We start from the raw sequence: 13,596 nt of genomic DNA, 5'->3' as shown, positions 1-13,596 counted from the left end.
TCCAACTAAATTGCTTTAATACAGAGGAATCTAGTATAAAATATCATTTTCCAATTTGAGTTTAGTTTAAGTAGTTTACAATGTCTGAGTGCTATGCTTTTTTGATAGAAGGAAAAAAAGCAGGATTTTTAAAAAGTGAATAATATGTTAGAAACAGATCTTACTTTGAATCTTTTAATGTGTTGCTAGTATTCTGTGCTCATTTTGATCTTAAGTCTATGGCAAATTAGAGATTTCTGAACAAATTTTAGATTTTATTTTTCATTATTCTAGTGTTCGGTTTAGACTTACCTTATGTTCCTTGCATTTCCTTTTCCTCCTCTCCACTCTCTGACTTCCAATTTAAATATCCTTTCATACTTGGAAAGACTATTCTCCATATTTAATATTTTAAGCATGTAGTTTAATGAAAAAAAAGTACCCATTGGAAATACACTAAAAGTCTTTTAGAGGAGCCTTGCGTAACAATTTTTACAAATAAAAATTAACAAGAACATTTAACAACTGTGACCAAGTATATAACTGCTGTGTTCAAAATAAGTCATTGGCTACAAATTTTGAATATTAATTAAGTTTGGATTAATATTCACAATTTTTAGTTTCCTCACAATCCTAACCACTGTTCCGCTTAGAAAATCGGCTTTGTTGCTCTTATGTTATTATACTCTGTACACTGACAGTATAATACTTCTTGTAATATAAAATAACATTTAAATACTTGCCTCTTAACCTTTACCCTACGTAAAAGTTAAGATAATTACCACTTTGTTATTAGTATTACCTGCAACTAACAAAATCGCCTGATATTTTTTCCTTTGCGAGGTAGTATGCACCTGAGGATATTCTGGAATATGACTATGAGTATGGGGAAGCAGAGTATAAAGAGGCTGAATTTGTAACAGAGACACCCACTGTAGCTGAGGAGACAATAGCACAAACTGAGGTAAAAACAAAGTAGCACCTGTGTATATGGTGTCCTAGTGTTTGTCATTCCGTGGTTTCTTATGTCCGCTGTTCCTCAAACTCATTGTAAGCCTTTCATCCACCTGATTTCTGTGACCCAATAACTGTGATTCTTATTTGACAGTAGCTGCCCCGAAGGAATGATGCTCATTTTGCTTTGCTTGTCCTTCCTTTCATCCATGCCCTGCATTTCCCTTTTCACTGTATTTATGTTTTCCATTCCATCTTTCACCACGTTTTACAGAAAAAGAAATCCAATTTCAAAAAGAAGACGAGGACAGTGGCCACTAACTCAAAGGAAAAGTCCAAAAAGTTTACACCCCCTAAATCTGAAAAATTTGCATCCAAGAAGAAGAAAAGTTATCAAGCAACAGCAAAAGCCAAACTAGGGGTAAAGGTAGCAAAGAAAAAGCAATCAAGATCTCTCCTAGATAAGCTGGAAGATCTCTGATGATGAGTCATTGTCCTAACCCAACTAGATAAATCCTCATTTGGCTAATACGATAACCCAGTTAAATCATGTTTTTCCTAAATTGGGTATTACTTTACATTCTTAGAATTGTTTTTCTTTTGAATTTACCACTAGGCAAATATTGTTGATGATTTTCAAGAATACAACTATGGAACAGAGGAAAGTTACCAGACAGAAGCTCCTAGGCATGTATCTGGAACAAATGAGGTAAGCTCATTGACACTATTAAATCACAGCCCAGATTTTTTAAGCGTGTAATATTTCTAAAGATACTTCACTCTGGAAGAATATAACTTGCGAGAAGTTCCATCTTTTTATTCCTTTATTGAGGTAAGAGAAACAATAGCATTGGCTCACTGTTACTAAATTAGTCCATTCAGGTTTACATGACTCTTTGCTTCATGCAGACACAAATTGATTAAACTGGATTGGCTGCTATCATTCTCTTCATTGCTCCTGGGATTGAGCAAGCTTCTCAACATGTTGTGATGAAGGGTATTCACAACATGATTTTTCTGTGAGGAGGAGACTCCTCTAAAGAGAAAATTGTATCATGAAATGATACAATTAGAATTTATTTCATCTGACCAATAATCATGCATTTTTATGACAGAGAACTTCTTTTTTTAATAGTATTTATTTTTTTAAGTGTATTTATTTATTTTGAGAGAGAGAGAGAGCACAAACAGGGAATGAATGGACAGAGAGAGAGAGAGAGGGAGAGAGAGAATCCCAAGTAGGCTCTACACTGTCAACACAGAGCAAGATGCGGGGCTCGAGCTCACAAACCGTGAGATCATGACCCAAGCTGAAATCCAGAGTTGGATGCTTACCTGCCTAAGCCACCCAGGTACCCCGACAGCAAACTTCTTTAGAAAATTTAATCTTAGTGGATTTTAATAGCTATGTACATTTTCATACTTGTTAGGAGAATGATGTTAATTATTATTAAACACACTATTAAAATAATGTGTCTTAACCTTTTCATTCTTTTCTATGAAAATGTTTAAGCACATACAGGTGTAAAGGTAGCAATCTTCATATTATGCATATATTATTTCATATTATCCATACATTCATAATATTCATATTATCCATAATATATTTATATTATTACTCATATTATTAAAATATTATTCATAATGTATTCATATTGTGCGTACATTCATAATATTTCATATTATGATATATTCGTATCATGAGAAAATGAGTGTACAATTCAGTTTAAATTTGTGAAACACCTGTCATACTGGGTATGAAGAATACCTGAATAATTTAGCTGTGAGAAGATTTATATAACATTTGTGTCAGTGAAGCAAATAAACGCAGTAGTGCATGACATACAAACACATACTTCAGAAAAATAACATTTTAGGGGGAGAACAGATTTTAAGTTTCATTTGGTCCAAATTTATCGTTTTTCAGAAATGGATATCTTGATTCAAGATGCCTATTTATCTAACCAAATTTAACTAGCTTTTTAGTTCAGAGCTATGAACATAGCAATGTTCAGTTTTTGGATAACATGCCTTCTCTATAGATAGTGTATCCTCTTTGGCTAAGAATACAAAAATATTATGGTTACTAAATATTTTATTTTGGTTAACAATTGCTAAATTAATCATTTAGCTGCATTTTTATTCACATGATTTTGTGTACTACTACTTATTTATTCAATGCTATTTTGTCATCTAGATTCACTATGTCTCGGAAATCAAGTAACTTAAAAAATCCAAAAATTAGCAAGATAAATTATTTCATTTGAACCTCATCAAGATCATTATATGGCTAAAAATTGCATGATAAATATGATTCAGATTTATGCTATTAATAAAGAATTACTTATGTGAAAAAGATAATTATACTAGGTCTATTTTTCTGTCTCTGAGGGAGTTTTATTGATAAAAAATTCCCTTGTCAGTGCATATTTATTCTCTACCCTTTATGAGATTGTGCAGTGATATATTCTATTTCATTTCTTGAATTTCGAGGCCTATAAGTTATATTTTATTTGCTTTAAAGAACTTTTTGGTGATATAATACTTCCTTATATACTATACACTCTAAAAATTGCTATGACAAGTCTCAATATTGACATTAATATTTTATTTTTGTGATTGAGAGTCAAATTTACATGGTTTTTCTGGTAGTAGTTATATTTCCTAATGATGATCTGTGAGATTTGAAAATTAAGCGAAGTTTTAACTGTGCATATTTCATTATTCAAATCTTAAACCATGAAGTAAATATAAAATTGACTAACAATTTTTTTTTTAATTTTTTTTTTCAATGTTTATTTATTTTTGGGACAGAGAGACAGAGCATGAATGGGGGAGGGGCAGAGAGAGAGGGAGACACAGAATCGGAAACAGGCTCCAGGCTCTGAGCCATCAGCCCAGAGCCTGACGCGGGGCTCGAACTCCCGGACCGCGAGATCGTGACCTGGCTGAAGTCGGACGCTTAACCGACTGCGCCACCCAGGCGCCCCAACAATTTTTTTTAATGGAGCTAGCAAATACACATGTTGAGTCCATGTGAATATTTGCAGTTTATTGGGAAAAGTACTTTGAAAGCAATATTTCCTTGTACATACCAACGTACAAAAATATTGCTTTCAATGATACTGAAAGGCTATCTTTTTCAGCCTTCAGGCTTGCTTTAGTAGCTTTTAAATTGCTTCTCGTCACATTCCATCAAACTGTAATTGCAAATGCTTACCTTGCTTTACTAACAGTAAACTTCATGTTCTTCAACTCTTTGCAACTTAAATTAATAGCCAAATCCAGTTGAAGAAGTATTTACTGAAGAATATCTAACTGGAGAGGATTATGATTCCCAGAGGAAAAATTCCGAGGATACACTATATGAAAACAAAGGAATAGACGGCAGGGACTCTGACCTTCTGGTAGATGGAGATTTAGGCGAATATGATTTTTATGAATATAAAGAATATGAAGATAAACCAACAAGCCCCACTAATGAAGAATTTGGTCCAGGTGTTCCAGCAGAAACAGATATCACAGAAACAAGCGTAAGTCAGTATTACGCTCTGTGTCATTGTATGTCTTATTTTTGGAGTATTTTCACATTTATCTTGATGTCTTTTCAGGTTTAAAATACAAGTTGTGTTTTTATGTAAATTATGGATATTTATCACTACTAGGACACCTTGATAGATTCTTCCACATGGGAATCTACAGCAGTTGTATTTCTGCCTCCACTACCAGAGTCTTCATTTGAAAGTATAATCGTGAATAGAATTGTATCCGAATTGTATTATCATTGATAAGATTAAAATAGTCATTATTATTTGGGATAGTAAGTCTAATTTCTGAATTTTAGACTATTTTAATTTTTAAAAATATTTTCTGGTGATGTTCAGTCGAGGTACCGTATTTATTATTATTATTTTTTTACCTTTGACCCCCTTCACCCATTTCTTCCACCCCTTACCTCCCACCTTTATTTTGTTAAATTCAATTTGATGATACTTGCTGCTTAGTGCCTTGGAATGATAATTGAGGTCTACAGATGTCTTTAACTTTCTATAATATGTCTTTAAGAAACAATTGTTTAATCTCATTCAAGATTTGTATTAATGTTTATCATGCTTTCCTTTTTATATTTTCAGTATCTAAACTTTTAATAGGTTTCTATTTTTAAAACACGTTTTAATAGGTTGTTTTTAAATGCACTTAGATGATTAAATTTTCTTTAAAAAAACCCAAAAAAACCTTAAGTGGTCTTATTTACTTAAAGACAGGCTGCTTGAATTTTTCACTCAACAGATAAATGGCCACGGTGCATATGGAGAAAAAGGACAGAAAGGAGAACCAGCAGTAGTTGAACCTGTAAGTACTGTTGTGAATACATTGTAAAGGTTGGTAACAATGATTTAATTTATATTATGAGCCATCATCACCTTAAATTATTATATGTTTATATAAATTAGTATATAAATTATTACATATATATGTTTATAATATATAGCATATATATTATAAAAACTCTGATGTCCAAATATTTAAAATTTGCCACAAAGAAGTGTTAGTAAGGTCATTTCTGGCAAGTAACACTTCAATAAGCCAAAAAATATAGATACATGAATTTTGGAATTTGAAAGTAACTGAAATTGTCTAGTCTAATTCTCTCATTTTACTCAACGAAGGAACCTGAGACCTAGAGAGTTTAAATAACTTTGCTGAGGTTCAAATGTTGGTGGTTGAGATATAACTAGACATTAGCTTTTCTAACTTCCTTCAATTTCTTTAACTTGGCATTATCAGAAATATATTATTTGACGTAGATACTTGTTTCATATCCAGATAACATCATGTAACAATATGAAAATATACTTTTTAAAATCCACTTCCCGTTCTTCCATTGAAGAAAAGGTGTAATTCACTCCAAAAGTGATTTTAAAATTCTTATTAATGTTCTCACTACTCAAGATATTGGTAAAAAGCGATCCTACCGGAAAGCAATTTTACTATTGTTGTCCCTAATCAGCAACTCAGGAAAACTGTTACATTAGAACTAAAGAAAATATGCTTAACTGTTTGCCTCAAGATCATGAAAATCCATTTCAGAAATTGCAAGGACACACACATTGAAAAACTGGGTAGAAGGAAAGTTAAAGGTTAAAAAGATATGGCTCTAATGAGATTAGTGGCTATCTACTGTATTACTCCAAAATCTGATAAATCATGCCATATATTCATCAAAGAATTTTCAAATATTTTTCAGAATGAATTTGCCCTTATTACAAAAAATTACAATCATGTTTTTAAGTGATAAAATAATTTCTGGAAGTAGAATCATAAACATTGTGGAATGAGTTTTTTTATCCTGAGATAGTACTCTATTCTCTTATCTATTTAGGAGCTTATCTCATGTTTATGCCCCATTCTTTCGCTTGGACTTTTTTCCCTTTTCCCTGAATGAAAGTGCTTAGATGCCACCTAACTTCCATTCTTTCATTCAAACAGTAAATAGTTATTAAATCCCAGCTTTGTGTCAGGCATTATTCTGGGTGCCAGGGAGAACTTGGTCAAACGTCTTTGTTTTGTCCTTCTTGGGAGAACTTAGCATATTTTCCTTTTAGTATTACTTTTCTGAATATTTATTCCTTTTCTAATTAGTTCACAGATTCTCTGAGGACAAGGGCTATGTTTTCTATCATTTTAAATTCCCTCCCTTCCCCATAGAAAACTGTTTATAATTGATTTTATATGGTAGAAATAGAGAATTTACTTTTTAAAATGCAATGATGTACTTTGTTAGAGCTGCTTAGACGAGAGGTTACAGGTTACATTTCCCTAGAAATGAATCTCTATCTTGTTTTATTATAGGGTATGCTTATTGAAGGACCACCAGGGCCTGCAGGACCTGCGGTATGTAAATGTGTTGAGATTATTTTCATCTTGATTTTTTAAATAATCAGATATAACATTTCTATTACATTATTGAATTTATATATTTTATACTAATTTGAGTATTGAATTATAGAGGCAAACATTTTTTTCAGAGGGCCTGATGGCCTTAAATTGCTTTCTGATTTGGCTATCCAAATGTTATTCTTTTGAGAGCAGTGGAATTAAATTTTGTTTAATTTCTTTTGGAGGGGGCTTCAATATCTCTGCATCCTCTAATCTCATTTTCAACTTTCTATCTGAAAGTTATGATAGTGAAAAAAATCTTGTTTCCATTAAAGAGGTAAAGATATATCTCAATAGATGGAGTTGAGAATTCTAAGTAGACAGTAGCAGCCTTATCTGTACTTCCAAATGGAGTGATTATCAGCTTCCATTGTCACTTCCTAGGAAGGCTCATGTTGCTCAGTGTGTCTTTATTCTCAGATAGTTGTACTGATCTGACAGAAATCTCTATCTTTTGTGGAATTAAATTCTTGTCATCTGAAATGAATATGTTATACTGATGCCTTTAAATACTTTTTATCCAGAAAATGTAAAAATGCCTCCAGGCTAAATGATTTCTACATTTCAACTTTGTTATCACATTTTTGAGGTCTAATTGTCTGAATGTACCATTTGTTCATTAAGAACTGGGAACCAACTTCTACTTCAGTGACTTTGTATTGGTGTGTTCTCCTTTCTTGTATTTCCTTGGAATATTTACCTGTACCCTGAGAGCAGCTTCATAGAGGAAGAGTTAAGCTAGCTACAAAGTGGTTCCTATGTATTGTCTTTTTATAGGAAGATAAATAGGGAAATTGACTGGAAGACCAGTGTATATTTATGAAATATAAAATGAGCTTTTCTTGGATTTTGGTAGGATGAATTTGCCTGAATGATAATGAGATCAGGAATCTGACTCAGATCATGGTTTGTTTCTCTATAGGGTCTTATGGGTCCCCCAGGTCTACAAGGCCCCACTGGACCCCCTGGTGACCCTGGAGAGAGGGTAAGTGAAGGGACTCTTTATAACAAAAGAATATAACATAAATGAAAATCATTAAAATGTATTCCATAAGTTAAACATGTTATCTTTCTCATGAGAGAGGAGGAAGTCTGTGAACTCAATGTGCAACATTTTGGTTAAATTTTCTAACTATAATTTTAGAAGTGAGGATAAAGAATGTGCACTTATCTATGTTTAAGAAAACTTTTATTTTCAATAAATTGCAATGCTTAGATAAACCTGTTACATTAGATTAAGTTATTTAATCTGAATTGAAACCCGTTTTCCACAAACTGTGATGAGTATTTAGCTGGGTTCTGATAAACTGAGTTAATAAGCCTGAATTCTAATTTGAAGAGCATGTCCTGGATAACATGGTGGGATAGACCATTTGTGTTAAGTCTGTCCAAACTCTTCTTGTAAAACCCCTTCCCTTTTTTTCCTCCATCCTTGAATAGCCAATAACTTCATGCATGATTAAAATCCTGTGAAAGTAGGGAAATGAAAAACAACCCTTTCTAGGTATACTTACTAAGAGGAAATTAACCAAGAAAGGAGGGACAAATGCAAATTAGTTAATGTAGACTAATGTTATTAAAGGTTATTCTGTTTCTAATAAATTTGTTTTAATTTATTTATTAATTTTGCTGATTTACTTTCCTAGGGCCCCCCAGGGCGTCCTGGCTTACCAGGGGCTGATGGTCTACCTGGTCCTCCTGGGACCATGTTAATGTTACCGGTATGTTTTCTTTTTTTAATGCTGTAAAGATGACTTAATATTTCATCATCTTATTGCTGAAAAACATTGTTGAACTATATTACAGAGCAATTAACTAAAAACCATTGTATGAGGTAGAGATATTTGAAATCATGCAGCCTTTAGAAATTCTAGAAAAATTTATTAAAACAAAATTCTAGTAAACATCAATCTCTGTGTTAGAGCAAAGGTTTCATTATTTCATTAGGCTTTTTTTTTTTTTTTTTTTTTTGAGACAGAGAGGGCTCAAGTGAGTGAGGGGCAGAAAGAAAATCCCATGAGGGGCAGAGAAAGAGTGAGAGAGAGATAGAGAGGAAGAGAAAGAGAAGTACGGGGCTTAAGCTCACCAGAAGTGGGGCTCCAGCTAAGTCAATGCGGGACTCGAACTCATGAACTGTGAGATCATGACCTGAAGCTGTCAGATGCTTAACCAACTGAGCCACCCAGGCGCCCTTCACTGTTTGATTAGACTTTGACAACAAAGCTTACAGGTTGCTCTTCGTATTTCCAGTCATGTGCTTTATCCTGAGTGGTATGATTAACATACATTTCACGTGATACTTAACATAATATTAAGATGCTGTTTATCACCATAGATAAAATAGTTGATACTTTTAAAAGAAGATATATCTGTAGGGTCATTATTCTTTGCTCAAAAATTGTTTGACCATAAGATTGCTTTTTAAAATTGACCTTGTTCTCTGGGGGAAAAAGTGTGATTTATTTGTCTAAATGTAATAAAATTTCAAGTAATAATCATGTAGAGTAAGAAATTGACTCATGCTGCATTTGGAATTAAAATTAAGAAAGCTTTAGAATTTTAGAATTTTATGGAAGGATACAGGGAGGGTGAGTTTCTTATTATAATTATTTGAGAAACAGTAAACAAATGAGTATATCTCAAGGAAGATTTCCTCCGTGTTCATACAGATTCTAGAAGTTTTGCTCAACAAAATAACAATTGATCTATAAACACCAATGAACTGAACACACTTGGACTTTTTACAAATGAGTGAATAGAAATGGGTAGCATTTGTACAGGTAAAATATATGGTGACTTATTCCAGATTTTTCAAAGATTATGGAATATAAAATTGGAAGTCTTGGAGCACCTGGGTGGTTCAGTCAGTTAAGCATCGACTTTGGCTCAGGTCATGATCTCAGGGTTGGTGTGTTCGACCCCGCATCAGGCTCTGTGCTGACAACTCAGAGCCTGGAGCCTGCTTCAGATTCTGTGTCTCCCTCTTTCTCTGCCCCTCCCCTGCACACACTCTGTGTCTCTCTCTCTCTCTCTCAAAAATAAATAAACACTAAAATGAATGAATGAATGAATGAATGAGTGAATGAATGAAAATTGGAAGTCTCTTTTCTATAAATGGTAAAACATGGTCTAGGGAACTTGTGATATGGGCAGGAGAACCCCCCAAAAAATCTAGGTATCTTGATTCATAATAAAGTTATCTTGTACTTTTATAAAACCACACCATTTTCAGTAAGCAGTTTTTAATCTAGTAATTAAGGCACCTATTTGAAAATGGCTAATTTTGAGCTTCTTTATTTTCTTAGTTTCGTTATGGTGGCGATGGTTCCAAAGGACCAACCATCTCTGCTCAGGAAGCTCAGGCACAGGCGATTCTTCAGCAGGCTCGGGTAAGAAGGAATAAACATGTATTCCTACAAACTGATATATGTCAGATTGTGTGTGCATGCTTGTGTGTGTGTGTGTGTGTGTGTGTGTCTGCATCTGGAGGATGCTACTATTATAAACAAAACACTTCTGAAAAGCGCATTGAATTTTAGCTATAAAAATTGCTAAGATTATATCTATTTTTCCAGTGGGAATATTTTCTTTAATTGAATACTAAAATTAAATGATTGACCCTGGTAGTATTGCCATATATAATTCTGGCAATAACACACAAACAATAACACACATTTTTCTAAAATTTTTTCAGAGTACTGATGGATTTATACCTAGCACTTTTTCACATACAGTTTTTCTCTGCTAAGACAGAATTTGATGATTAAAAAAAAAGTAAGAGAAGAAGGTTTGAAATAATTTTTTCCTCCTAATCTTCTAAATTATTCAGGATATCCTGAACAAATTAAGCAAATTAAGTTTTTTAAGCATTATCATATAGGAAAGAATCCTTCAAATATGTATTTAAGTTCTAATTGTTATAATCTATAGTGTTTTTGCAAAATCCATTGAGTTTATAGATCCTTCATTAGCTGAAAGCTTCCACTATCTCTATCTTATACAGATTTTATACATAAGGAAATCTTATTTTATACATGTCTTATACATAAGGAAATTTAAATAGTGGACGAGGAAAGAGTTGAAAGTCATATAATACTTTTATTTGTAGTAGGGGTTTTGGTTTTTTTAAGGAAAAAGGAAATAAATGGCTCACATTTGGTATGGATACAATTACCCACTTTCTAAGTGATATAAATCATTTCTGTGATAACTTTGTATAAATTTATGAATATATAAAATTTATCATTTGTGTATTTTATACACATATAGTTTTATTGTGTATGTGTATAAAATATCTGAAAACATAAGTGAAGGTTGAAATTCACTCTCATATTTATTTATATATTTACTAAATCTATTAATCTGCAAAGATTCCATTATTTGATTATATCCTGTATAAAGACAGAAAACTTTAGGGCGCCTGGGTGGCGCAGTCGGTTAAGCGTCCGACTTCAGCCAGGTCACGATCTCGCGGTCCGTGAGTTCGAGCCCCGCGTCAGGCTCTGGGCTGATGGCTCAGAGCCTGGAGCCTGTTTCCGATTCTGTGTCTCCCTCTCTCTCTGCCCCTCCCCCGTTCATGCTCTGTCTCTCTCTGTCCCCCAAAAAAAAATAAACGTTGAAAAAAAAAATTAAAAAAAGACAAAACTTTAAGTGTTTTTTGACCTTGGCGTAACACATCCCTAAAAATATTTAAAATAATTTGCTAATGATTCCTACAATTCATCTTATAATTTATATTACTTTCAACAAACTTAAGGTAATTATTTGAGCTTAAATGTTTTATGAGGCCATTAAATTCCTCCTTTTATTAGTCCTTTTATCCTACTTGTAAATAGGTAGCAAGCATTATAATTCCAATTTTTCAGATATTTAATCTCAAGGATTAAGAAGTATATTGTCAAAAATCTCATGGTGAGTCAGTAGTGGAACCTTGGAGATCCTATGTTTTTATCTTGTGCACTTTTCTAATATGATTTTACATATTGTTTCTATTACAGTATTATTTTTGATATCTGTTTTGATAATCTAAATATTCATCTTTTGAAATCACTAATATTCAAAAATAGCTCACCATACTAATTTAACATCTATTAAATATTTATCCTTTGTACTCCACTTGTTCCAGCTTTTCAAATATGCTAATTTCACATTTCTAATATTCAGTATCAATAGTGCATGTGATCAATCTATCATGCCTATGATTATACAAAATGAATGTGTTTTTCTTGTAATGTTAAATTTGAGATTTGTTAAAAAGAAGTGTATGAGCATATTTTCTGATCAATTTTGCTTGCTATCTGGCTTTAAATGTCAATAGTTTTTCCTAAATATTGCTAGAAACTTTTTATTTCAAGCACCTCAAATTGTTCATCTCTAAAAGGATTTTCGATGATAATTGTGCCAACATGTTTAAGAGAAGTCTATATGTTATTGTGAAGTATGCTTCAGAGTAGAAAAATTACAGAATATTAGATTTCTTGTACTGAAATCTATTTTAACTTTTATCATTGAATAAATCATAATAGTATATGGTACAAGATTGTATACAAGCTATAACAGTTGAGAGCAAATCTGATAGATCATTTGTCATTCTAGAAGCTTGTAATTCTTCAGTTATCAGGCACTCTTTCTAGCATGTAGCTAATATACCTTTGTTTATTATCTGTTACTTACAGGTAGCTTGTGCAAATGAATATTGTGGTTTACTATTCTTGTCCAAAAAGGGCACCCCTGAGTTTGATATACTTTATTTTCTAGATTGCTCTGAGAGGTCCACCTGGCCCAATGGGTCTAACTGGAAGACCGGGTCCTGTGGTAGGTTACTCAATATGATAATGTGTGTTTAAATTTACATAGTAGTATTTCCTTGTGCAACTTGGGCCAAGCATTGTTCATATTTCTAGCTGATAAAAATAGGATATGCATATCTACCTATGCTTGATTTTGTTCCTCTATTTAAAGTCTATTTCAATTTAGTCCTCAGTAATTTTTGATAAAAAAAAGTTTCATTGAAGAATTTTCAAATCAAATAAATACAGTGAAAAAACAATTGAGTCACATGTCTATTAATTTTTGAAGTATAATTATAATTTATTTGCATAACATTCCAAGTTATTAAAATTCAGTTTTACATTAAATTATTGAGACTTAATTTTATGTTAAATAGAATTTTCATGAAAAAAGAAAAAAAGTATTTGAAGTCAGTTAAATTATTCCATAATTTGGGAAGCAAGCAGGATACTTGGCTTAAACTTTAGTTTGCCTTCCATATTCCACAAAGTACTTCAGATATTAGAGAAATTAATTTGTCTTCTGGAGACTCTTGGAAAATGACAGTGTTTTATTTTTCCATACAAGCTTGCTAACAAGCTAATATTTTCCAAGTGGTTTTTAATATAAAAAATCTTCAAATATTTTGAAACTTTTACCAAATGTTGAGCAGTGTAGCAATTCACAAAAAACACAAAGGTTCTTTTCAAGTCATGTTTTTCCTTAAGGGAAAAGAAGACTGCATGAGTCAAACCTTGCTTCTGATTGATCTTACAATTAATTAAATAAATAATTTCTCTCTTAAATATTTATTTTTCTATATAAAGAGCTATTCCTCCTGTTCTTTCATATGATTTTATATGCTTTCAGTATGTTTTATTGAAATAATGGTATTTATAGAAATTATTACTATGAACATTAAAATCTTAACATGTGATTTACTTAGTAGACACA

General features: G+C 32.3%; 1 protein-coding gene across 1 annotated transcript in view; it reads left to right on the top strand.

Annotated features, from left to right (window-relative positions):
• Nucleotides 1-13,596, top strand: part of COL11A1 (collagen type XI alpha 1 chain) — a 212,859-nt gene that overhangs the window by 78,053 nt on the left and 121,210 nt on the right. Inside the window, exons 6-14 of the mRNA XM_032594346.1 lie at nt 827-943; nt 1,550-1,642; nt 4,212-4,466; nt 5,224-5,286; nt 6,787-6,828; nt 7,796-7,858; nt 8,520-8,594; nt 10,179-10,262; nt 12,631-12,687. Coding sequence (XP_032450237.1) covers nt 827-943; nt 1,550-1,642; nt 4,212-4,466; nt 5,224-5,286; nt 6,787-6,828; nt 7,796-7,858; nt 8,520-8,594; nt 10,179-10,262; nt 12,631-12,687 — 849 coding nt within the window. The remainder of the gene's footprint in view (nt 1-826; nt 944-1,549; nt 1,643-4,211; nt 4,467-5,223; nt 5,287-6,786; nt 6,829-7,795; nt 7,859-8,519; nt 8,595-10,178; nt 10,263-12,630; nt 12,688-13,596) is intronic.

The sequence above is a fragment of the Lynx canadensis genome, chromosome C1 (assembly GCF_007474595.2).
Source record: "Lynx canadensis isolate LIC74 chromosome C1, mLynCan4.pri.v2, whole genome shotgun sequence".
NCBI classification, from domain to species: Eukaryota; Metazoa; Chordata; class Mammalia; order Carnivora; family Felidae; genus Lynx; species Lynx canadensis.
The sequence above is the reverse complement of the archived record's forward strand: the minus strand, read 5'-3'. Positions and strand labels throughout refer to the sequence as shown.